Source organism: Cavia porcellus, unplaced genomic scaffold (assembly GCF_034190915.1).
Source record: "Cavia porcellus strain 051 isolate PalLab524CR breed Dunkin Hartley unplaced genomic scaffold, mCavPor4.1 scaffold_14, whole genome shotgun sequence".
NCBI lineage: Eukaryota > Metazoa > Chordata > Mammalia > Rodentia > Caviidae > Cavia > Cavia porcellus.
The window spans coordinates 41,366,274-41,391,579 of record NW_026947497.1 but is presented as its reverse complement, the minus strand read 5'-3'; the positions used below and the strand labels follow the sequence as shown (position 1 = coordinate 41,391,579).

Sequence of the window (25,306 nt, the reverse complement as noted above, 5' to 3'; positions counted from 1 at the left end):
GACCCAGAGTTAATATGAGTTGCTACCAGATTTTTTGGCTTCAGAATGAACACAATAAAGAACTGGAGGGCCAGGGCTGGTGGTGCCGTTTGCTACTAAGGTACGAGACCCACTGGAATCCGAGGCTCCATTCAATGTCCATCTCTGGAAACAAAAACTGTGAGTGATTAGGTAGCTGCTTACTTCTGACTAGTTCTCACAGTGGAGAAGGTAAAACCAGTGAGTCATGTTATGGTCTGAATATTCTGTCACTTTCAAAACTCATGTTGAAACTTAATTCCCAGTGCAACGGTGCTGGGAGGTGGGGCCTTATGGGAAGTGTTAGGCTGGGAGGGCTCTACCCGGAGGGATTAACACCGTGCAGGAAAGAGTTCTCTCCTTCTCTTCTTGCCACACGGGACAAGGTATGCCTCCCATTTGGAAGATGCAGCATTCAAGCAGCCATTCTAGAAACTGAGATGGTGCCCTAACGTGCACCTTGATCTTGGACTTTTTAGTGTCTAGAATCACGAGAAATAAATTTCTGTTCTGTACAAATGGTCCGGTCTGTGGTGTTCTGTGATGATGGCCGCTAGCAGTGCAGGGAGAACATCAGCAGGTTAGCTCCCCATGCTAAGTGCCACCAACTCACTGCCAGGCCGGAAGCCAGGCCTACCTCATAGGAAGTTCCAATGAGCCGGAAGATGTCCACCGCGGGGTAAGGCTCCACGTCGTCGCTGAGCAGGGAGTGGAGGTGGGGGATGGGAGGCAGCGTGCTGTCTTTGTTGGTCACACTGTCCAAGTACCTGAAGGAGGAAGTGCTCGGCAGTTACTAGAGACGAACCAGGAATTCTCCTGTGATAAATCCGCCACCCGCTTTCTGAAAACTGCATTCTAAAATAAAAGACTAAGATGTTCTTAAAAACCTCTAGGATTTTCCTCACTTCTAAAGAAAAAGCATATGGAAATAAATGCACAGCCGCAGAGATTTTATGGTTACTGTCAACTCACTTAAGACTTGTGAAATGGGGCTGGGGATTTAGCTCAGTGGCATAAGCGCCTGCCTTGCAAGCAGGCAGTCGTGAGTTCGATCCCCGGTTCCCGTAAACAGCAAAAAGACAAAAAAAAAAAAAAAAAAAAGACTTGTGAAATGAAAGAGAAAGAGAGAAAGCACAGGGAAGAAAACCAGAGGTGGTTTGTAAAGTCGGGAAGCACTGTACCTTCCCAAAACAGTCATGGCCTCCCCATCGTCCTTGCAGTTCAAAAGTTTGTCCACATTAGCATCCAGCACCGCGAGGGCCAACTGGAATATCACTTTGATTCCTTCATAGAAGAAACAGTCCACAACCACCACCGCGCTCTCAAAGGGCATCACACTGAGAAACAGCGTGAGGAACCACGACAGGGAGATGGTAGAGATGACACCCAGGTCCTGCATGCAGTCATACAGCTGTGGGACATAGTCTCGGGCCAGCTCCTCGAAGACACCTTGGTCCACCAGTGCACCTGAGCAGGGGTGACACAAAAGGGCACTGATGAGCCAGCTCTAACTTCTTACTGAAGAGCCCAATCAAAACATCTGACTAAAATAATCCAGTCATAGTCCAGCTCCTTTTTACTAACTGTTCTTCATCACTGTGTTACTAGACCCTAAGGGTACTGACATAGCTCAGCCACCAAGTTAGTTCTGGCTGCATCTTCTTTTGGGTTTTCCCACCGTAAAAGAGAACAAACATGTAACAGTAAGGTAACAGTAAGGGCCGATGAAAAGGCTAGTAGTTTGGGTTTGTTATTGTTTTGCCCATTCAGTGTTTGGTTAGGCATGAAATATACAACTTAGTAGCTTCAATGTCCTCCAAGCAGCTTACTCAGTGTGTAATTGATCTTATCGTCAAGTAGACTGGATAAGAGACTCCTACAGAGCTGACTGGACCACAGAGCTCTATACTCATCAGTGGATGAGTTCACTGATGTTCATAGCTGAATGTACTATCAGGAGGCAGGACCCAGTTAAAGCAGGTGAGTCACGGAGAGTGTGACTTTGGGAGGTACATCGCTTAGTGGTGAGCTTGCCCTGTGTTCTGTTTCCCAACGGCCATCAAGTGAGCAGTTTTGCTTTTCCATGCCTTTCTACCAGGATGTTTCTACCATGGAGACAACTGATCATGGACTGAAACCATTAGCAAAATAAACCTCTGCTTTAATTGTTGACTTCGGGTATTTTGCTCCAGCAAAGGAAAAAATAAACAATATACTTGATAAACTTTTTACTAAAACAACAACAAATCTTGAAATGCATGGTCCCCGCACAAGAACCATTACTTATTTTTTAAAATTTAAAAGCATTCCAGCTATATACATTCATGATCAACTTACTGACAATTTTTTTTTGGTACTGGGATCAAACTTACTTCATTTTTAAAGAATATAAATATGTATATTTTTGGTACAATCTCACACTTGTTATGCAAGTGCTTATACTACTAAGCCAAATCTTCAGTCCCTCAAAGAATATTTTTGATGAATTAGATTTTGGACAGAATATAATCAGGCAGAAAACAAGAGAGAAACTTAAAGCATACATTGTACAACACCAGCAATGAGAAGTTTATTTTGCTAAAATGAAATGTCTGGTACCTAACAGAATGATAATGAGTAACAGCAATAATTCAATGGTCGTTTGCTTTGCAACAAAACCAGACCTGAAAAATGTCTAACTAAACTTTGGACAAATGTTATTTTCTCCACTCCACTTCAAAACTGTTTTGAATACTACAGCTTTCCATAGGTTCCATCCTCTTTATTAAATCATTGGGGGTGGGGCCAAGCCTCTACTTTAATGGTTGGTATGTTGAGTGTAACTCCCACACGTTACAGTGTGACATCTAATTCAGGTGCTTTCTAAAAGCATTCCTGTAACAGTGATATGTGTAAATCCTTTTAGGTTCTGTAGGGCTTCTTTATTTACAGCCTATATTTATTCAAGCTCTCTCACTTCCAACTTGGAAAACTGGTCCTTTGCCTAATGGTGACTGGAAATAGTGTGCCAGCTGGGATGGCTCTGAAACATGTCTCTGGTGAGACTCGGGGAAGATCTGACCACACCCCCACGTACCCACGACTCTGGTATTGTAGTAATCTGGAAGCATGCGTTCGCACAGAGCCACAAGCAGCCAGAAAGCCTCCTCTTCTTTGGCATAAAGCAGCAGCACGGAAGTGACAATATTCATGGCCTGATGGGATGCAGGACAATGTCACCAAATATGTTTCAAATACATCAAGTACACTTTAAAATAAAAGTGAATTTTGTTAACTTGAGCTGAGGGCCAGCAAACCCCTTCTAGAAAAGAACAGACGGGATTCTTAGGCTTTGCAGGCTACACATACATTCTGCCAATATTCTTCTGATTTTTTTGTTTGTTTGTTTGTTTTATGACCCTTTAAAAATGTAAAAAAATCATTGGCTCTTGAGCCAAGGATGATTTAGGTACTAATATATACCAGACAAGGCCTTCAGGCATATTATAGGCAGATTTTCATTTCAAAAATTGTTCAAAGGTTGTTTGATGAAGTTTTTAATCCTTACCTTAGAAAAGTAAATATTTACTTTTTTACCTTCATTGTGGTTTCTATAAACAAATACACAAGGCTCAGGGCTCTCCTCAGAGAACAATGAAACCTTTCACAGTTAGAGCCCTTCCCATTATTTCCATCTGGGTAGAGATGGTCCTCATAAGCAATTTAAATTCTAAAGCAACCTCATTTTATTTAAAGATGCTATCAGATGGCTCATAACCACTCCACAGCTCAACTATTTTAATAGCCCTCTTAATTAAAAAGCAAGATCAAAAGATAAATGTGAATTCTACTCTATTAGAAGCCAACTCTCTTGTACATGTCTTTTGATCCTCTAGAAACCTGCAATTTTTCATCAGACATCTACAATATAAATTTCAAAAAGGTATCTTGGTCTAATAGGTTCTTTCTTACAAGTCTAACTCCATATGTTCTTAAGTGAAATCATTAAAATTCCACTGGAGGATGCGCCTGTTGACTCTGGTCCATGACCATGGTCACAGTTGATGACCTTATAGTCATCAAGCAAGAGAGGTTTTTCAAGGTTCTACTTTGTAAGAGGTTCTGGGGTGGGAGCTGACCTGTGGAGGGTGAGAGGTAGGGCAGGATGATGGACCGTCTCAAGGGGTTTAAATGCTGGAATCTGGGAGAAAGGCAAAGATTTAAAGGTTAATTCATCAATTTGGGGGCATATTGAGAGTGAGCTCTGTCACCAAAATGTGGCTTTTCAAGGGGACAAATGTGCATGTGTGTGTGTGTGTGTGTGTGTGCAGGAGGGAGATGAAGGTGTGTATAGGAGGGGAACGGTGTGGGGGGGTGTCCCAGAACAGGAATGAGTCTTCCTTTAGTTTTCAGAAATGCCTCTCCTGATGAAGCAGTCTTTGAATCTAAGGTCACACTACCTTGGTGCTACCCAAATTGTTACTTTACTGATAAAATAATTTGAACTGCTATGTGGACAGCATGCTTTTGTTGCTATTATGCAGAGTTAAACATTTATTTATGTATAGGTTAAACTACAACCGTGGCATTGATTTATTTAATTTTTTTCTGGTACTGGGGTCATTGAACTGATGACCTCATGCTTGCTAGGAAGGAACCTGCACTGCTGGGCTGAACCCCCGGCCCCACCCGGGGCATTTAAAAGCTGTACTCTCATCACTGGTTCCGAAGACTCAAAGTAGGAAGACAGACCTACAACAACCTACAACCTACAACAGAAAGACTGTACTCTGGAGGACCTTTCCAGGGTCACCCAGCTAGACAGTGGCTGACCCAGAAAGGGAACAATTGCCTTGTGGCTCCTCTCTCAGAGTAGTAATTCTGAACGCAGCTGATTTTACATGTCACGGACAATTTGGCAGTCTAGAGACAATTCTGCTATAATAGGGAGGTTCTATTGGCACCTAGCGGGTAGGGATAGGGAAGTTACTAAACAGCCTACAAAGCTCAGGGGAGCCCCACATTAAAGTCATCAAATCCACAATGTCAGTGATGCCAAGACTGAGAGGCACTTTGGTACGAGGAAAGTTCCATCAATTACAGGCTTCCTGCTGTATTACTTATTGGCTAATGAAACAAAATTTGAATGCATAATCACTCTGTGATGTTTACCTGGCAATATCCTATGTTGGGATTTCTGAAAGCATAAGCAGTTAAGACTCTCCGCAAAGCAGCGATGCCCATTTCATTCTGGAAAGCTGGGTGTTCTGGAAGAGAGCGGTGTAAGTCCCTCTCGATCTCCTCGGTGGCGAGGTTATACTGCCCCATGGATTTCTCCACCAGGTCTTCATAGTAGCCGGGATGCGTGGCCTTTTCATTGATGGCACCTGGGAAATACACAACAGGAAATGTCCATAAGGTGGGAGCCCTGCCCTTTGGTTTGCAACCACAGCTTACTGGCTGAACCCCTTCACCTTTCTAGGGCTCAAAGGAAATTGGCAAAACCCAGTGAGATCACATAGATGTGGTGTGCTTTGGTTGCAGCTAGACTGGTCATTTGCATGTGGCCCATTTCTCTCTTTCAGTTCCGTAGCAAAGTGGTGACATAAAATGCCCTCAGGCACAGGTTTCCAAGCTGTCCTACTGCGTGCCACGGGGCCTCCAGAGACAATCCAGAGGGGCTGCACAGGAGAAGAGGGGAAGGAATCCAAAGTCCAGGCTAAGTCTCCCATCCTCTCACCACTCTACAACCACAGCAGCTTTGCTTTTTACTTTATTGGGGTTTTTGTTAAGATTTTATTTGGCAAACAATGGCTCTCAAAATAGTCTGGCAATTTTTTGCTACAGATTTGTCTGTAGAGGACTTAAAGAGCATGTGAGGAAGGAGGAGGGTGCAGTCCACTTGGAGGTATCTAAACTTGCAGGCACTGAGAGGGCTCCCAGGAATACTGAGCCCCTGTTTCAGTGGGAGTTCTTCGGGTAGGGAGGAAGAGGGAAGCGAGTTGGGTTGAGGATCACTGGTTTAAGATACAGTCCTTGTATCAAGGTTCCTGAGAGCAGGGAAGGGGGTTTGGAAATGGGGAAAGAAGAGGGCCAGGAGGAGAAGAGGAAGTAAAAATGATTAAGATGTGACATGTGTATGTTCCAAGTCCCCAAGAGGAACATCTTTATTTTGTATCACAAACACAAACCCATAAAAAATAAAAAGACGAAAAAAAAAAAAAAAAAGATTTCAAAAAGAAAATGACAAAACCTAGCATGCCTGCAATCCCAGCACTCTGAGTCTGAGACAAGAGGATCAGAAATTCAAGCCTAGCAACAGGTAATTTAGCAATTTAGACTCATAAAAAATGAAGGTGCCAGGCATGGTGGCACATGCCTATAATCCCAGCAATTGGAGGCTGAGGCAGGAGGATCACCATGATCTCAAGGCCAGCCTCAGATACATAGTGAACTGAAGGTCAGCTTGGACTACATAATGAGATCCTGTCTCAAAAACAAAAAAACAAAGCAAAGCAAACTGAAGAACCAAAACCAAAACAACTAAAAAACAAAAGCAAAAGACCGGCAGTGTAATTCAATTGGAAGGCTCTTGGTTCAAATATCTAAGGCTAAATCTAAATATAAATTTATACTGCTGTTCAGAGAACTAGACAGTCACAAGCAGAAGAATGAAACGGCACTCTTAAACCATATAGCAAAATCAACCAAAAAGAGTGAAAAATTTAAACACAAGATCTGAAGGCATAAAACTACTAGAAGAAAACAAGAAAAATGTTTCTTCACATTGGTTAGGGCAGTAGTGGTAAACCTACAGCACATGTGCCACAGCTGAGAACTCTACAAGGTTGCATCACAGGGTTAAGACAATTATTTTTTTTTATGTGACACTGATCATAGATAAAACACACAAAACAAACCAATAACCCCAAAGAAACATTCTATCAAATTCAAAAGATCTAAGCAACAACGGAAATCACCAACAAAGTGCAAAGGTTACCTATAGAACTGAAGAAAATATAAGACAGTCTTTTATCTGGTAAGTAAATATCTAAAACACAAGAATATATAAGGAACTCACAAACTCTATAGCAAAGGAAAAATAAAATTTAAAACGCCAATTAAAGATGGGCAAAGAAAATGAGCAAATGTTCTTTCAAATGAGGACATGCAAAAACCAAGTATTGAAAGGGAGCTCGAGGTCATTAATCATCACAGAAATATAAATAAAAACCACAGTGGAAAAAAAATGAGCTCATCAAGGTTTCAGGATACAACATCCTTATACAAAAATCAACTATAATCTTTAAGTAAACAATTTCACTTACAATAAGATCAAGACGAAGAAAGTATTTATGGATAAATATAATGAAATAAGTATGACGCCAGAATAATGCAAATTATAAAATGATGATGAGAAAATTAACAAAGACCAAAGTAAATGGAAAAATATTCCACAGAAAACTCTCACAAGTCTCACAATTCTTATAACTTATAAAGGAAAAATGATCTAATTAAAGCTGGGCAAAGGATTGGAGTAGATATTTCTACAAGGATAATATATAAATGGCCAATAAGCACATAAAAATGTGCTCAAGATCATTAGCTATCAGGTAAAATGAATCAAAACCATCATGAAAAATCACCTCACATTCACCAGGATAACAATCCAGCCCTTGGGAAGCTCAAGCAGGAGGATCACCATGAGTTAGAGGCCAGCCTGGGCTACCTGGCCAGTTCAAGGCCAGCCTGGACTATACAGAGAGACCCTCAGTCTTAGTTACTTTTCTCTCATTGCTGAGACAAAACACTCAACACCCAAAGGAGGAAAGGTTTATTTAGCTCACAGTTTGTAGAGGTTTCAATCCATAACTAGGTGATTCCAAGGCAGGATGGCACATGGCAGAGGGCTAACAGTGCATGGCAGAAGACAACAAAAGTGCAACAAAAGAGAAAGAGAAGGCAAGCCTCTTTCTGTCCCTTATATTGTATTCTGTCTATCAAGATTAGGGCGGAGCCAATCCAATCACTGAACTGATACAGCAATCACCATCCCTTTATCTTGGTGCCATTAATCCCATCACTGCATTACAAATCAATCACTCTAGATTCAGCAAGCTCTGAAGAAGTCCACTCCCATGACTAGATAAGGTTTTGGGGGACCATCTAGACAAACCATAACACTCTCAAAAAACAAAATGAAACAAAACAAAATAACAACGACGATGATAAACTCTAAGAAGCATTGGTGAAGATGTAAAGAAATTGGAAATGTTATATATACATTGCTGGTGGGAATGTAAATAAGAATCAAAAATTTTGAAAATCTTATCTTAAAAGTTTAAACACAATGCCAGCATAGGTGACAGAAATTCCACTCCCAGGTTCATACTCAACACCAGTGAAAATACATGTCTACCTAAAACTTACACATGAATGTCTGTAGCAGCCACAGTAGCCAAAGAGTAGAAACAACCTAAATGTTCACTAATTGATGAATATATTGAATCTAGTATATCCAAATACATAGAATCTAGTGTATCTGCAAATTGGTGTAATATTTGCAAAGGAATGAAATGCTGACACATATTACAACATAACTGAACTTTGAAAACATCCTATGTGAAAGAAGTCAGTCAAAAAGCCCTCTGAATATCACAGGATTCTCTTCACATGAAATGTCCAGAGCAGACAAATATGTAGAGATAAAAAAATAGATTAATAGTTGCCTGCAGACTGGAATTGTCTTGAGGGGAAACAGAGGTGTAAGGTGTTTTTGGGAAATAATGACAGTGTTCTAAACAATTCTGCCAATCATTATACAATTCTGTGAATACACTAAAAGCCGTTTAATTGCACACTTCAGTGATTTTGAATTATGGCTTAAGTTACATACAACTTAGAATACATAATGCTCCAGACAAGGCAGCATCTTTTGTTGCAAGACGCACTGTGCTTCACTGCAGGGGAATCCCTGGGCTTGGTTCCTGGTGCTGAGGGTTGCAGGAATCATGAGAAGCACAGGGAATCCCAAGGGTGGACTCCACTAGGGGGCGCTGAGCTCTTCACATAGACAAGCTGGTCTCCACCCACCCTACCACTGGATGTGCGGAATTACGAGCAGCAGCGCACCGATCAGGTCACCCTTTGGTCACATGTTGCCCATCATTGTTTTTTTTTTCTTTCTTTTTTTTTCTCATCACTGTTAAAGCAAACCCTGTGGTGTAAACCCTAAATGCATTTCTGCAGCAAGGTTATGTTCTGTGGTGGTTCCCAGTGCTTGTTTTGTGTTTCATTTTCACCAAAAATGTGGCTATAAATAACTTCTAATTTGAATGAAGAGGATAAAAATGGAATATCTCATTTACTCGTCAGTGATCCGAATCTGGTTGCCAAGGTGACTAGTTCACCAAACACAAGGGAGACAAGCAGCTGTATAGTCATGATCTTCGTGGCTTGATCACTGATTACAGAGGAGCTGACTCTAATTGGGGCTTTAAATGAGGAGCTGTGATTGGCCTCCATGTGGAAAATGAAAAACTAGACCAGCACAGGAGGACAGAACAAAACTGATTTTGCACCACACAGATAAATCCAATTATTTTCAGGATTCTACCTTTCACTTCTGAGCTGTGTCTGCATCTCACTATGGGCAATCTTATCACTTAGAAACAATGTTAGGGAGACCGTTAGGTTTATATTTTCCTAAAAAAGCTTTTCTGTAAGTTTGCTGACTATTCTTTTAGTCTTAATGTCATTTTTTTTTAAAGAGGGTTTACTAATGTTACTTGTGTCTGACCAGCTGAAGTTCCTGTGAAAACAGCCATAGAATCCTATTCAGGATGATCACCCAGCAACTACTTCATCTATTAAAGGCTGCTGAAACTCAAAGGAATGTCTGGTACAGGAAAGAACCTGAGGATGTCCTGTGTGCTGGGGGAGCAGTGGCCGGTAATCTAAAGGGCTAAAATACTAAAGCGGAAAATTCCAGAAAGAAAAGAATCATACGTTATAAATAACTTACTGCAGCACTTATAATTGTTCTATTTTATTATTTATCACTTATTTTGCTTAATTTATAAGTTAAACTTTATCACAGGTATGATAAATAGGGCTTGCTATTGCCCGTGGATTCAGGCATCCACGAGGACTCTTAGGCCATGTCCCCTATGGATAAGGGTGACACAGAATGTAGATTCATCAGGAGTCTTAGACGGTGTCTCCTATGGATAAGGAGATTCTGAATTTTTAAAAAAGAGTCAAACAGATGGACGCTGGCATTCTGGTGAGGAAATGAGACGTGGTTTTGAGCTAAGAATTGGCTGCTTGAAAACTTCTGACTTATGAGGACCTGAGGTGGCAGGTAGGAAGGAGGGAGCCCGAGGTCCCGTGCTCGGCACCAGCGCCCTGCACCCGGCCGTACCTGACAGTAGCAGCCAGAGCTCGCCCCGCATGCTCTCCGGGATGCCCTTCAACACCAGCTCCCGCGTCTTCTCCGTGCGGTACATGCAGACCCCCTGCCCATACTCGGCAAAGTGGATCTTCCAGGCTTGCTCTTTCAAAAATTCTTTGGCCTGAAAGATAAAATGAAGTACAATTTCATCACAAAGTATCTGGAGGATGCTGAAGAGACTTCCGACAGAAGTGGGGGACATGGTCACCTTCTGGACAGAATGAATGAGAACAACTACTCCAGAATCCCTGGGATTCTTCCCCAATTCTCCACAGCTACTGTACCCTGTGGCTGCCACGAAACTTTCCTACGGTCATGCACCTGAAATGTGTCCACACACATGGCCTGTCATATCTATGGTTTATGTTTACACTCGCAATGAACAGCAAGTTAATGTGCTCTTAATGTGAGCTGAGAACTCACTTACTGGCTGACACATACAACAGTTAAAAATCAGAAACAAAGAAGTCCCTGCACCCTCCATAACTGTTTTAAGCCACTCTGCTACCTGGTGACATATTTAGATGGCAGCTGCCCTGCTTACAGGACAATCTCTGTTTACACAAATAGCTCTGAGTTCATGTGTATTAAATGCTTCTAACAGTTTTAGTATAAAACAGCAGCAAGGGTTTCAGGGACGACCAAGAAGCACCCACCAGTTTCGGGTTGAATTCCTCAGGAGACCGCCGCCGATACATGGTCATCAAGGTCTGTGTGGCCGTGGGGACACTGTTGCCATTTAGATTAAACTGGCGCTCTCCGTCGGCGTCAGAGCCCGTGCTTCTCTGGGAGCTGGAGGACACGAGGCTGCTGGGCCTGGAATACACCTGCGGGGGCAGAGTGGAACAGAATGCTGGCAGACACCGGCATCGAGGGAGGGCCTCTGGATAGACACTAGGGACTACACTGTGGTTCCCTACACTTCCTGCAGCTGCACAGAACAGGGAGAAACACAGCAAGCCAGTATTTTGCCTGGGATTGGCAGGGTTCATGGGTCACAGCATTTCAATGCTCAGAGAAGATTCCCCTTACAGGTTCCACACATTAGGGTGACCATGTGGTTGGTGGTCTGTCTTTCCGATTTATACCAGTGAAGTGTGCTGTTGTTGCATCAAAACTAACAGGGCTGTGGCACTTCCTCTTTATGTCTGGTGCCCCCAAATTGCCCATGTAAGTTAAACGCATCAGGTGGGTAGGGATGGGGATGCGACGTGTGACCTTGCCTCCTCCTCCTCCTCCTTTAGAAATAGTGTCTTGCTACGTAGTTTAGGCTGGTCTTAAATTCACTATGTAGCACAGACCTTGAGCTCACAGTGATCCTCCTGTCCCAGCCTTCTGAGTGTTGGGATTATATGTGTGTACCATGCCCGACAACTGCACCATTTCCAAAACATGCTTCAGCTAAAACCAGCCTGCTCTATCATTTTAACTTGTCACACACTGTATCTTCTCAGCAATCCTATTTCCCTCAATGTTGGTCCAGGACTTAGTTCAACAGAGACCCAGACATATTTTTTCATAGTTAAATCATCATTATGACGCTTTATTTCAGTTCTGAGATTTTTAGTGACGTCCATACCATTGTCAATGATATCACTTGTTATGTGACCAGGAGAAGTCACTTAATAATAACATCCATCAATGGAGCCGGAGGGCTGGTGTATACCTATAAATAAGTATAGTGCTCTGGACAACTGAGGCAGAAAGATTATGAATTTCAGGCCAACCTAGCCTAAACAACAACTCAACACCAGCCTGGACTAAACAGTGAGATGGTTACAATGAAAACAAAAAACAAAACAAAACCCCTGCAAAATAAAAGGCTAAGACCACACAATCTAGCCGATTCTTCTGGTTCTGTGATCCCAAACATAAACTCCTGGAAATTTAAAGAGGATCTTCCTGAGACACTGCACTGGGGCTCAGGGGAGGTGTAAAGCTCAGAGAGCTAACAAGACAGATACAGAAGTGAATACTCTGAGGCAGAGGTATTGGACTAATCCCAACACTTTGGCGGGGGTGGCTGCGTAGGGGGGCTTCCACAGACCTCATCGTCGGAGCTGTTGTAGCTTCCTGCAAACTCTCTGTCTGAGTAGATCCTGGACGTTGTCTGCTGCAGGAAATCTGAGATCCTCTGCACCAGGAAGTCTCTGTCTTTCAGATTAGCGAACAGGAAGGTCATCCTGTTCCTGGTGCTGATGGACAGAGGACTGGGGAGCACACTGGAGCTGTCGGCCTTTTCAACAATCGTCACCTGGAGGAAAATGTGATGCACAGAGCATTACTTTCCAAGAATGACCCAAGAGCAGCTGAGGAGAGGCACTAAAAGAGAAAAAAGGTACTTTGAAGGCTCTGTGGGAACCACTCATGTTTTACAGAAGCAACTCAGATTCTCTGACGCTTCCAATAAAATAAAAAGTGGCACGACAAATCAAAGTGGAGTTTACCTTCCTGGTTCTAATCTACACTGGAAGTGACCCATGGCCCCCCAACCCAAGACATTGACAACACTGAGGCATTTCTGGTTGTCACCGGTAGGCAGAGGCCAGGATGCTACCAAACATGGTGTGGTGCAAGGCAAGGGCACTGGTAAGTCTGGCCACAAACATCAACAGTACTGAAACTGAAAAACTGTTGTAATGCACTCTGTGTTTTTCATAGAGCAAGGACTCCTCCTAGCTGCTGCATCATTCCTAAAACAGATGATCACTTTATTGAGCTTCATATAAGGACAGTGCTGAAAACACCACCGGGCCTCTAAGGGTCCCACTCAGACTGCAGGGCTTTGCACCCAAAGTTTCCAGTCATTAGTTCCTAGACAGCCATGACACATGCAGCTTACTTGTGACACTATTTGCACTAGCAGACCACGTGTGTGGTGTGTATATGTCTCTCTGTGTGTGCAAGTGCACAGTGAAACCTATCACGGGAAGAACCGAAAGAAAAACATCAGATTTAGTTCTGAACTGAAGATCTATGTTGGTGGTTTTTGATAGAATTCTTATCACCTCAAGCAAGGTTCAATGTGTTAAAACTGTTTTCTTATGCACATTAGAAAAAAGCCTCCAGGCAAGCACTTAGTCTATTTGCAACAGCTTTTACTATGTATCTAAAACAGTCTATTTTTCCCTCTTCATGTCTATCTGCCGGCAGTCTAGACACGTCCAACTTTAACTTGTACATTGGTATTTTCATATAAATCTAGCTCCTCAAAAGCAGAACCTCAAAAAATGTTCCCTACGGAAGCATGAGAAACATACTGAAGCTATCTAAAAAGTTACATGGCTTCAAATGCCATGCATTATATGATATATATTGTATCTATGTGGTAAATATATTTAGATAAAATTTATATATTATTATAAATGCACATTTTAAAGTAACCCCTGAGACACCTGGGGTGCACACGTAACAGCTTTTTTTTTTTTTTTTTTTTTTTTTTTTGCTATACTGCAAAACTGCTAGAGAAATGTAAAAAAACCTCTGTTTCATGAAAAGAATTTTATCTTGACAGTTGTCTGAACGCTTATTTTTAAAGGTTCTATAAAAATTCTTTTTTTGATATCAAACTTTTGCTGGTTCCTCAAGTAGTTAAATAAATGCCTGGGGTCAAGTCTCAGATGCCAAAGGAACTGTAATTTCAAAGTCTATGTTGAAACACAGACAGTTATGTGGCTCTTAATAACGTCAGGTAGAAGGGGTCTCTACCTTGCTGAATTGTGAGTACAGAAACAGGAAACCTTGTACACGCTTACATAGGTTATAAAATGTTTTCCACTGATAAGTGTGTTCTAGTAAAATTCTGTCATGTGAGCTTTGTGCCATCAGGACAAGAAAGAGCTATGTGAGTTTTCTACCGTAAAAATAAGACACAACTTGGCTTATAAAACAGACTAGAATTTAATCAAGTCTTGGTGGTTAATATCGAACCTTTACGAGGTAATTTACAGTTAGGGAAGAAAAAGAAACTATCTGAAATCTCTTGTCTAATGAGGCACCTGATGGGATCACTTTGGTTGCCAGTAATTTCTTAAAAATCGAAAGCAACATGATTCTGTGTGAATATTAACTTCTGCAGATTTGGTCCATTTAAAAGCAATACATGCCCTGTATATTAATAATCTTCAGTCAATATTTCCTTTTATTCAAAGTTAAATCACACAATTCCCAATGCACACAAATCCTGAAAGTGGCCTTTTCAAATAATGGGTGTGTGTGATGTTCTGGGGGGCTCCTGGCTGATCCATCAGCTTAACTCAGCTCCAGAAAGCACTGGCTCAGAGAGGGCACAGATCTGAGGAGGTCTGGGGCCTCATCCCATTGCTTTCCTGACTTACCATTACAAAAGGTAATAAAACTTACATTAGGTCTCCACCTCTTCTATTAGTTGGGTGAGTTGGGGACCCCCCCATCAGTACCACTGTGGGATTCATCAGGTCAAAGGGAACTCACTTTGGTCCTCAGTGTCACCTGCAGATGGTCTTTCCTCTGATTTACCCTGCACTATGAAGGAATGACCTCTGCCCTGCTAGGGAAAACCAGCAAGTAGAAGGCGATGCTATGGGAACATCCTGTCAACTGCCGGGAGGGAGCAGTCACAAGTGCTGGTGTCCTGGATTGTGCTAAAACGTAGCTGCACCCAGGACCCGGGAGGTGAGGGTGGGAAGAGAGGGCTCACAGCCTCTCGCTCCTCCTCAGGGGACACAGCGCTGATATACTCAGGGTCACAACTGGACCCACAGACAGTCTCAGTCCTGGAGTGAGTCCCCCTAGCCATTCTGGTACTCTGCTTTGCTGCAAGCAGCTAGCATTTGATGAAGAAAATTAGACATGGAATTAGACAAAGAGAATTATGTTTAGTAATGAGCTTTGGTAAAGACTACTTTTAAGAAGGAAAAGCTGGAAAAAGTTATAAAGTCCATTTCACAACCAAATGTGGGAATTCACCCTCAACAACTTACCCTGGCCTTAGAATATGGGTAATACTAGTTTAGTAGATTTTATATAGTAAAGAGAATCAAATTTGCCAGTTGCCAATTTTATATTATTTTCTTTTTGGTTTTTTTTTTAAGCAACAGGGTCTCACTATGCAGTTCATGCTGGGCTTGTACTCCGTATACAGTCCAGGCTGGCCTCAAACTCATGGTGATCCTCCTGTGCACCACTAGTTTTGATCCACCAAGTCAGCTTCTGGGAATTCATAACCTATAACTTAATGAAATTACATATATCACTGAGGAAAAGCTGGAAACAAAGAAAAGGTCCAAAGTCCTTTTCATTTATTTTGAACCAGCTCTTGCTAAGTCATGAAAGTTTTTAAGGCTGTGCTCAAACTTGGTGATCGTCTTGCCTCAGTCTCCTGAGTGCTGGAATTACAGATGTCTACCACCAATGCTGGCTAACAGCTATCTTTCCAACAGCAGTTACCAAGCAGCTTTAGGCCACCCCATCCCCGCACAACAACAAAACCTACATTTAACAAACACCAGGCTGTTTCTGGAAGAAGAGATGTCAAGGTCCTAGAGTCACAGCTGTGACATCAAATGTTGCCAACAACAAATTATCAACATTCACCAACGGTTAAAAAGCTAATCACCTGGTGGCAAAATCCAAATAAATAAAATAGAATTTGTGGTTTGCATAGAAAGGATTACAAATGAAACTCCTAAAACTTACCTCACGGAGTGGGATAATGAGGCTACATAAGTTCTCTTCCTTGCTGGTAAAGCAGATGTAATTTGTGGACACAAACATCTGCCCCAAAATATGCATTTTGTTGAATGGAGTCCAGAGGGTACAGTCCGTGTGGCCGTCTAATTTTTCATCTTTGGGCAGCCGGAAGAGGGCACGGTACCTCTCACTCTTGGCCCTGGCGTCGAGATCGCTGGAAAATAAACATTGTAATTCATGTCAGGCACAAAAGAGGCGTGTGCACCTGCTACAGACTGCGGTGACAGAGGGCCCCCCAGCCGCCATTCACCTCCTGCGTCCTTTCAGTTGTCTCTCCCATGTTGAGCTACTCGGATCTAAGGACCACAAAATCCTTTTCAAATATTTAGGTCTCCCCCCTTGGATGGCCAGCTGACAACCGATACCTATAAATATTAAAGACCCTGGGAAAAACTAGGTCTGAACAGGAAATTCGTGCTTTCCAAAGAATGGCATCATTTCGGAGACTATTAGAAAGAAGGGAAGTGGAGGGTGTGAGGGAGAGCAGAAAGGAAAGGATATGGTAAGACTGTTACATGCACGTATAAAACTGCCACAAGGAAGTATTTTGTGAAGTTAACAGGCACTGATAGGAAATATTTTTTGAAAGATGCAACCATTTATAAAAAAGCTATTTCATTCATTCTAGTGCTTTTTCAACCCTCATATTTACAGCAAGACCTGGTGAGAATGCAGATAGCCACGCGAGCCTGCTGGGTGCCACCATCCGCCCTGCACAGACAACAGTGCTACGTGAAGACACAGAATGACCGCTTTGTGCACCACTGTGGTTTCCAGTCTCAGCGGGGTCTTCTGCTGTCTGTCACCTCTCCCCTCGTGGGTTCTTTATCTTGTCCAAGCCTCCACCCCACTGCAGCCCCTTGGGGTCTAGTTTCTGGTTCTACAGAGCCAAGGCTGAATGCATGTGCTCCTTCGACTCCTTCCCCTCCACCTCTGAAATCACCTCTATAGTCCCCCTAGGAACTCTTAACTTCCTGTCTCTGTCTCAAAAGAAGACACATCAGCGGCACATAGCAGCGTGCTTCTTGAACTCTACAAAGTCATTTTAAACTTTTACTCTGCTGGTCCCATGCCCACTCTCAACGACAAACTCCTCACCTGCCTTTTTCACCAAATTCTGTGTTCAAACCTTCCATTCTACAAAAAAAGCAACACTCCTCCTTAAGGAATTTCACTGAGTTTCTTGAAAAGGCAGTCAATACCTGCTCGCCCACCTCCTTTCTCTTGCTTTTCACGGCTACTTAACTCATTGCAGTTAACTGGATCTATTCTTGACCACGGTGTCAAAACGTGTCTCAAATTACCGAAGACACTTTAATTACAACAAGCGCTCCCCAGACTCCAATTACCACCTGCACAGCCACGATTTCTAATTTCGTATTTCTTACTGGGCTGATCTCTAATGAGATGTCCTGTGTGCAATGCGACCCAATGGAAGCTGAGCTGTTCCACCCCTGCACAGACTCCTGGATGCCCGCACTGCAGCTCCACGCAGTCACACTTTACAGAGGGCACCAACGTTTCCCTGCCTGGCTCTGTAGCCGCTCCTCGCCCCACACACTGCTGCCTTTCAGCCACAGAATGGACTCACTTTCCTCTGTGCTTTTTGCTGTGCTGGAAGGGGAACTTCTACCTTCTGCAGAGCCCACTTAGAGCAGCCTGCACTGGGCCACGCTCTCCTCAAATGTGTGCATGTGACACCGTCCCTAGCACAGCGTGCAGAAGGGGTCTGTCTGTCTCCCTTACTGATCTGGGGGTGCCTCTGGCAGTCTTTCTCATGCTATATCCATGTCCAGAAAAAGGTTAAAGTAAATGAACGAATGCACAAGTCAGTGAACAGAAGGGATTTTAGTTCAAAGGTCTGTAGGACTTGAAGTCTCCATCACGTACCGTTTTAGAGCAGATACTTTTTTTGGCGACTTCTTTTTCAGTTTGGGCAGGGAACGATCTTGTTCAAAGCCCTCATTGTCTAAGAGCTGCCTCATGGCTATGTTGGCAAGCTGCTCCATTAACTTGAATGTCTCGTTGATGTTGAGGAACACGGAGAAGAAATGCTCGCTGGACCGAGTGCTCACTTTGATCACATCAGGCAGGAGCAGTGTGGCGTTCTTCTCAAGCTGGGTGATATCCACCCATCGGATTACCAGTTTAGCTACCAGAGAGAACAAGGCCAGGTCAACAGCAGGAGCCAGAGTCCTAAGATACCCTGGCGTCTGCAAGCCCACCTTCGCTTCCTTCCTAACTTCAGGAGCCATATTTGAAACTTGTAAATTTTAGATCACGATTATGACAGACTAAGTCCATGTCTACCAAATTAATTACATCTTTAGTGAGTCTTTGTTATTTAATGACTTGTTTCCTTACGCTATTGAGTGGACAATACTTGATTGAACTCACTTGTCAAATGATAAGCCAAAACAAGGTGACTCAGTTAAATTTACAGATTGACTTTTGCTGGAAATATGATTCAGTTGATGAGTTCAGGGAAGCCTCAGTAGACTTTCCAAAGTTTCCCACTGAGATTCTAGACCACTTACCTTCTCTCCCCATAAGGAAAGAATAAAAGCACAGGTGGTTAATACTGAGGTACACCCAACCCTGCCGGGGGACCTTCCCCTTCCAGTAGCTGCAAGAGTAGTAGTTGACAAGCTTCTCCTCCTCGGGCATTCCAAACAGCCTGTGGAATTTCACGATGGCCTCTTTAAACTTCTCTGTGTCGTCATCTTCCTTCACATCATTGATTTTATTATATTCTGCGATGATGCCCTAATCAAGGATCAAACACAAAGATGTAACTGGTGTTAATATGACTAAAGCTAACTGATTTGGAAAGAAAGAAACAATTTCGAATGTCAGATTTTTTTTTAAAGGGGTAAATTCTGTCCCAAGGCAACTCTCAAGTTCTAATTAAATTAGCAAGTAGTATTTGTGTACTGATTTTCCAAGGACAGTATGGATTTTATTGTTGCAAATTATTTTAAACTCCTTTGGAATAAGCTTATAGTTTTATTTCACAAATGAGGAGATGTAAGAATTTTGCTAGTTCTATCTTGTTTATTAAGCTGATCATGAGTGAACCCAAAGGTCAATTTCTGCCTATATCAAAATCAACAAGACAATCATCACAAAAGGACAAAAGAGGAAAGGAAAACCAAACGCATGTCACTAGCTGATACCTGGCCATATTCATTGACTCAGGGCCATTCATAACATGGGGGAACCCAGAGAAAGGCACAAGTCATCCTTTGACCGAGAAGGAGTGAATATGAGAGCAAAACTTATTAGACACGGGATTTTTTTTTGACATCTGCACAGGAAATAAAATATTTGCATAGCAAATGATTGGCTTAGGCTACTGTTCAATCATCAAGTAGCTTAAGAAGCCATTCCATGGTTACTCAACTTCACAATTCCCTGAAAACTGGCTTCCGTAGCTCTTGATTAAAAAATAAAAATAGAAAGAAAGAAAAGAAAGCTCCCTTGAATTCTGCCTTTGTGTGATCACCGAATCTCCCCAGCTTATCTTTGTGTTCTCTGATCTCAAGGCAGGACTCAAAAGCATGATCTTTCCAACAGACAGCTGAAGGTGGAGGTCTCTGCAGTCACTTTCTTCTGTGAGGACGTGGGCAAACCCTTCAATTCTCCTTCACCTGACCATGCTCTCCTCTATCCCTAGGGCAGAAAGTTGAATCTACTTCACCAAACCTAGAATTCTGGCCTTGGGGCTATTATGCTTCTAGTATATCACTAATGTTTCCTACAAATTTATCTTCTGACAACAAAGCTTGACTAAAACACCTATTATCAACATTCTGAGTGGTTCCCCACAACCGCAAGTCTAAAATTCCAAACCATGCGTGTTTTGGATCCAACCAACCTTGTAATTTTCTTTTACTTACTATACTACATCCTACTAAAGTTTCCCAGCAGGAACTCCACGCCAGCCTGAGGCACCCTCTGGGTCTAAATGTGTTAGTTCTGTGCATTCCTGTTCTCTTGTCTGTGATCCTGCCACTATATATGTCTGACATCTAGAATAAGACAGTTCTGTTTCATTAATCCCATCAAGTCCCAAAGCCTCATTTAATTCCTGCCTCCTTATAAATCTCCCAACCATGATTCTTTCCTCCCACATTAAGTATTAATAACTCTTTCAGCATTACGCATTGAAATTATTTCCTGAATTTTCTTAGCATGGCCAGACCTTTCTCCTTTGTGGCCAGCAGCTGCGTAATGAGGTGTGATGGCAGGAGGGAAGATCGCAGTCTTCCTCAACCTCTACCAGTGCTAGTTAAAGATGACAACTGGACAACAATTCCAATAGCAAACAGTGGCTTTACCCACGCAAACACAGTCCCATGACAAGTCTGCAGCCCTTTGTTCTACTAGGAAGTGCTGCCCAGGCACACGGTCTACGCAGAGCAGACTTCTCATTAGGATGGGATTATTGTGATGGCTTCCCAGCCTCCTACCAAGACTCTTTGCACACTCTCATTCTTGATGGCCTCTTTTGGAACACAGATCTGAGCTTCCCATCTTGACAACTACCACAGACCATCAGTGAAAGGGAAAAGAAGGCAGTGCGATTCTCACATCCAACTTGCCAAGACAGCATAAAGATCGTGTTCTCTGTGACTAAGCCAACCTTACCTGGATACTCTCTTGTTTATATGCTGGCAAAATTTTGCTTACCATTAAATATGAGAGCCAAAAATAATGAACATTTTTTATCACTAGGATCTAGCATCTGAAGAACATTCAATGAAATATTAAAAGAATGTGTTGCCTCCCCAAATTAGAATGTATCTTAAGGGGCCATACCTTGGCCTTCACTGTATAATCCACAATTGCATATTTAAAATCAGTGAGTCTCAGAGTTGACAATGCTTAGGAAGTTAAGAACCAAGTTCTTGGCTCCCTTGTCTGTCATCACACAGGATGACACCACGTCTTATACCGGAAGTGTAAAATAAAGTTCTTCTCCTCTAATTGCTTTGGATAGTACTTCTCTAACAGAACAGAGATACTAAGCTTGCTAAAGGCAAAAGGAGACCAATTTTGGACCCAGGCTATTCCACAGACAAACAGGCTTTGGGAGAGTGCTATGCATTATAAAGGACTTCAGACAACCAGCAGAAATGCATCTTGGAAGGAAAAGAAGTCAGTTTGCAAAGCAAAAGGCATAAAAAATCCATTTCCGGTTGTCAAATATACCATCAATGTTTCAAAGCTGCCAGTGCCTTTAGAGGAAGATAAGAAAAATTAGCTGTAAGAAGGAAAGAAGGAATAAACAGAAAGAGAACCTGCCAAGAGCCAGCAGCAGCCTGGCTGCAGGCAACGTCATGGCCATGAGCCTGGGGATCCCTGGGTCTAAGCCTCTTCAGGACCCCTGCAGACGGTGAGGGAGAACTCAGAAGGCAGCGATGTGTTAACTGACCAAAGGACAGCCCATGGTTTTTAGTGGAAAAACCTTAATTTCAGACTATGCTATCAAAAGAGTTGCTAAAAACCACACTTTCAGAATGCACATTTAAATTTTAAGAAGAAAATGTTTTTCAGTATGAGACATTTACGGGAACATGGAACTGAGAAATGTCACTGGGTCTGATACACTAATAGACCAGGTCCTGCCTACTAATGTCCACATAAGGTGAACGAGTAGCCCTGCTTTGAACTTCTCCACTTTTAGGAAAAGACAGGATTAGAATACCACGCCTTTTGATTTATTTAATTATTTTTGAGTTTGCTGTAATTTCCAGCCAGGACCAGATGGCTGAACAAAGGGATGGAATGTCTCCTTCCCAAAAGTTCTATGTTCTTCTACACAACATAAAATAGGCACACTAGGGCCAGGGGTTTAGCTCAGAGGCATAAGTGCATGTCTGGCAAGCACAAGGTCCTCAGTTCAATTCCCAGTACCCCCACTCCCCAAAAAAGAAACAAACGAACCAAAAATATGCACACTAGTTGCAGGCAGCAGTCCCTCATGACTTTGGAAAATTAACACAATCCAAATAAGTGGGAGGGTCAGGGTTAATTTAAAGCTACCTAATGGTATGGACAGGTATAAAAAGAGAAGTTAACTTGGCAAAAAGAATGGTCAACCTCATAATCAATCAAAAACAGAAAATTATAATATTAAGCTTTTAAGCCATTTTTTTAAGTGCTGAGGACTGAAGGCAAGATGTTTATACTGAGCTAGTCCCAGCCCTTTTTTCATTTTTGCATTTTAAGACAGGATCTCACCATTTTGCTGAATTGCTGAGATGGGACACAAATGTGCTATCCTCCCGCCTCAGCCCTCTAGAGTACTGGGATTACAGGCATGCACAACCCTGCCTGGGCCTTTTAAACCATTTAAATAACTACAATTCTGAAAATAAGAAAGGTGCAATCATACAGGGCTCCTAATATAATGATAATACCTACTGATGTCCATTAAAGTGTTCTGTCCTCATTATAAAGTTTTAACTACTGAATACATTAATCCATATTTTATCTATTTCAAAACAACAAAATCAAACCCCTCCACAGCTTGTGGGAGAAGTCTATGAACCAAAATGTTACTTCTACTTTTGTTTGTACCTGCCTGCCCCACTCACCAGTCAGATGCTAAAGTGACTTCTAGACACAGATACATATTAGATTCAATGATGGACTAAATTTACACAGCCATACAGTCAATACTAGTAAACAAAAAAAAGTATAGTAACAAATTATGTGTACATTGGGGTTACTATTACAAATTACAGGCATAATATCGTCTAGGAAGAAAGATACACACACTATATAAAACATTTGGATCATGGCTGCTTCAGCAATTAACTATTACTTTTATAATTTACAAAAGTAAATTTAGATCCCAAAACAAGTAAGCCTGTTGAGTCTCAATTATTGGACAATCTGAAAGCATAAACCATTCATTTGTACACAAATGACATTCTTTCGCACATAATTGCATTAATAGCAATTCCTCCTCATAATTAGTTTCAGGGCAATTAAAGCTGACATTTTTTAGCATGCAAATGGTGACAAGAAAGGCTCTTTGGCATAATTAGCCCTTAATTTATTTATTCACTCGTTTTCCTAACTGTTGCCACTTTCAAGTTTTGGCTTTTTCTACAACTATTTCTTTGTGTCAGCCTCCCAAAGATAAAATATTTGAGCGGACTAAGCGAGGTCCTCCTGCAGTGGCCCCTGGATGTAGATCCTGCTCTGTCTGTATCTCTATGTCTTCCCCTGCTCCCCGGCAGACTGCTTTCATCCAGCCCCTCCTACATGAGCCAATTAGGACCCCTCTGTCTCTCCCCATTGACATGATTTGCAAAAATTTACATACACAACTTAGAAGTAAAAAGCAGATATTATGAAACTAGCTTTCATCAATAAGACAGCTCAATTATTCCATTTTTAAAAAAATCTCAAAGCTGCCTCTCATTCAGTGATCCTTTCCAAAGTCTCTGTCAGGCAATTTTTACTTTTAAACTATTCTTTTAATCTCTTTAGGAAGGATGGAGTAGAAAACTGAATCACAAATCTTGACACAATGCATAAACATTAATTTGAGAGGTAAGAAAGAGGCAGAATTGAAGGAAGAGGCAGGTTACATGAATTTTTGTACTCCCGTGGTTCTCACTTTTATATGGTCATTCAAATTCAGCTCTCTCCTTCAAAAACATCAGACCTCTAAAAAGTAGAGGTTCCATCATATTAATTTCTTTTTCTGATTCTAAAATTAATACGTGTTTGTGTAAAAGTCTAGCAAAGTAGAAAAATAAAACAAAATTGACTATCTATGGCATTTTAAGGAGAAGCACTTTGTTGGAGCATTTCCTACAACTCCTCCTTATTCTGGGTTTAAAGACAGACTTTTAAAGTATGTGCAGAATTCTAGATTCTATCGTAAGATTTCTCTAATACTAGCTAAGTAAAAATTTAAAAATTTGTGTGACAAAAACTGTTATGTGCAAAGTCAGAAGATACACGAACAAGGAAAATATCTATGACATGTACCACCAATAAGGGCAAACGGCCCGTCTCTATAAAGAAAAACTGATCTAAAGTCCTATAAAATATGCAAAAGACATGAGCCGTTTAGCAATAAAGACATTAGAAAATGGCCCTTAAACTTATGAAAAGATATTCAGATAAACAACCCAAGTACAAATTAAAACACTATCAAAAAAGTATTTCTCTCCCATCAAATGAGCAAAAACTCAATGCCTGATAATTTACATTGTTGGTGGTAGGGAAAGAAACATTCCCGTGCTTGCCAGTGGGAATGTAAAATGGTACAGTTCCTGTAGAGGGGAATGTGGAAATATTCATTGAAATAATATACGCATTTACCTTTTGATCTAGAAGTTACCAATACAACTTTAATAATATTTTTTCAATAATACTAAAAATACATGTTTTGGACAGATTTAAAGTTAGTACCAAAGGTCTCATGTTCAGAGGTGAGGCTTTCTGAGGGTGACTGCATTAATGGGGCACCGCAGTCATCAGTGGGTTAATCCACTGATAATGGCTGGAGATGTGGGTCACTTAAGGGTATGACGTGGAAGAGTATGTTCTTGTCCCCACTTCCTTCCTGCGTTCTGTTTCTCTCTTCCTGCCTGCCGTGGGTAGGACAGTTTTTTCCACCAGGTCTTTACACCATGTGACTTTTGTCTTGCAGTCAGCTAACCATGGATCAAAACCTGTAAAACTGTGAGCCAAATATACCTTTCCTCCTTCAAAGTGCATATGTCAGATTTTTTTCTCCCAGCAACAGGAAAGTTGACTAATACAGTACACATGAAAAAATATATTCATACAAGTTGTTTTGGCTGCAGAACATCAGAAACTACCCAAATGTCCAAGCATATTTGAATTAGTCATGAAGCATACTCACTGATACACAAATGTGAAAAAGAATAAGGAAAAAAGAAGAAATGTGGGATCTTGGATTGGATCACGGAATGAGAAAGGGACCTGGGACTGAAAACAGACAAAATCCAAATAAACTCTGTAGTTTCACTAATAGCATCGCATCAATGTTAATTTCTTAGTTTTAATAGAGGTACCACGATTATGTAAGATGTTAACTTTAAGAGAAGTTCCACATAGGATACATGGAAATTC

General features: G+C 41.7%; 1 protein-coding gene across 1 annotated transcript in view; it reads right to left on the bottom strand.

The window, feature by feature from the left end:
• Tbc1d9 (TBC1 domain family member 9) overlaps nucleotides 1–25,306 on the bottom strand; it is a 109,849-nt gene that overhangs the window by 19,859 nt on the left and 64,684 nt on the right. The window contains exons 4-13 of the mRNA XM_063260837.1: nucleotides 18,718–18,946; nucleotides 18,071–18,332; nucleotides 16,127–16,334; nucleotides 12,498–12,704; nucleotides 11,107–11,277; nucleotides 10,421–10,571; nucleotides 5,170–5,384; nucleotides 3,095–3,212; nucleotides 1,200–1,485; nucleotides 656–785 (exon numbers count right to left, since the gene is read on the bottom strand). Coding sequence (XP_063116907.1) covers nucleotides 656–785; nucleotides 1,200–1,485; nucleotides 3,095–3,212; nucleotides 5,170–5,384; nucleotides 10,421–10,571; nucleotides 11,107–11,277; nucleotides 12,498–12,704; nucleotides 16,127–16,334; nucleotides 18,071–18,332; nucleotides 18,718–18,946 — 1,977 coding nt within the window. The remainder of the gene's footprint in view (nucleotides 1–655; nucleotides 786–1,199; nucleotides 1,486–3,094; nucleotides 3,213–5,169; nucleotides 5,385–10,420; nucleotides 10,572–11,106; nucleotides 11,278–12,497; nucleotides 12,705–16,126; nucleotides 16,335–18,070; nucleotides 18,333–18,717; nucleotides 18,947–25,306) is intronic.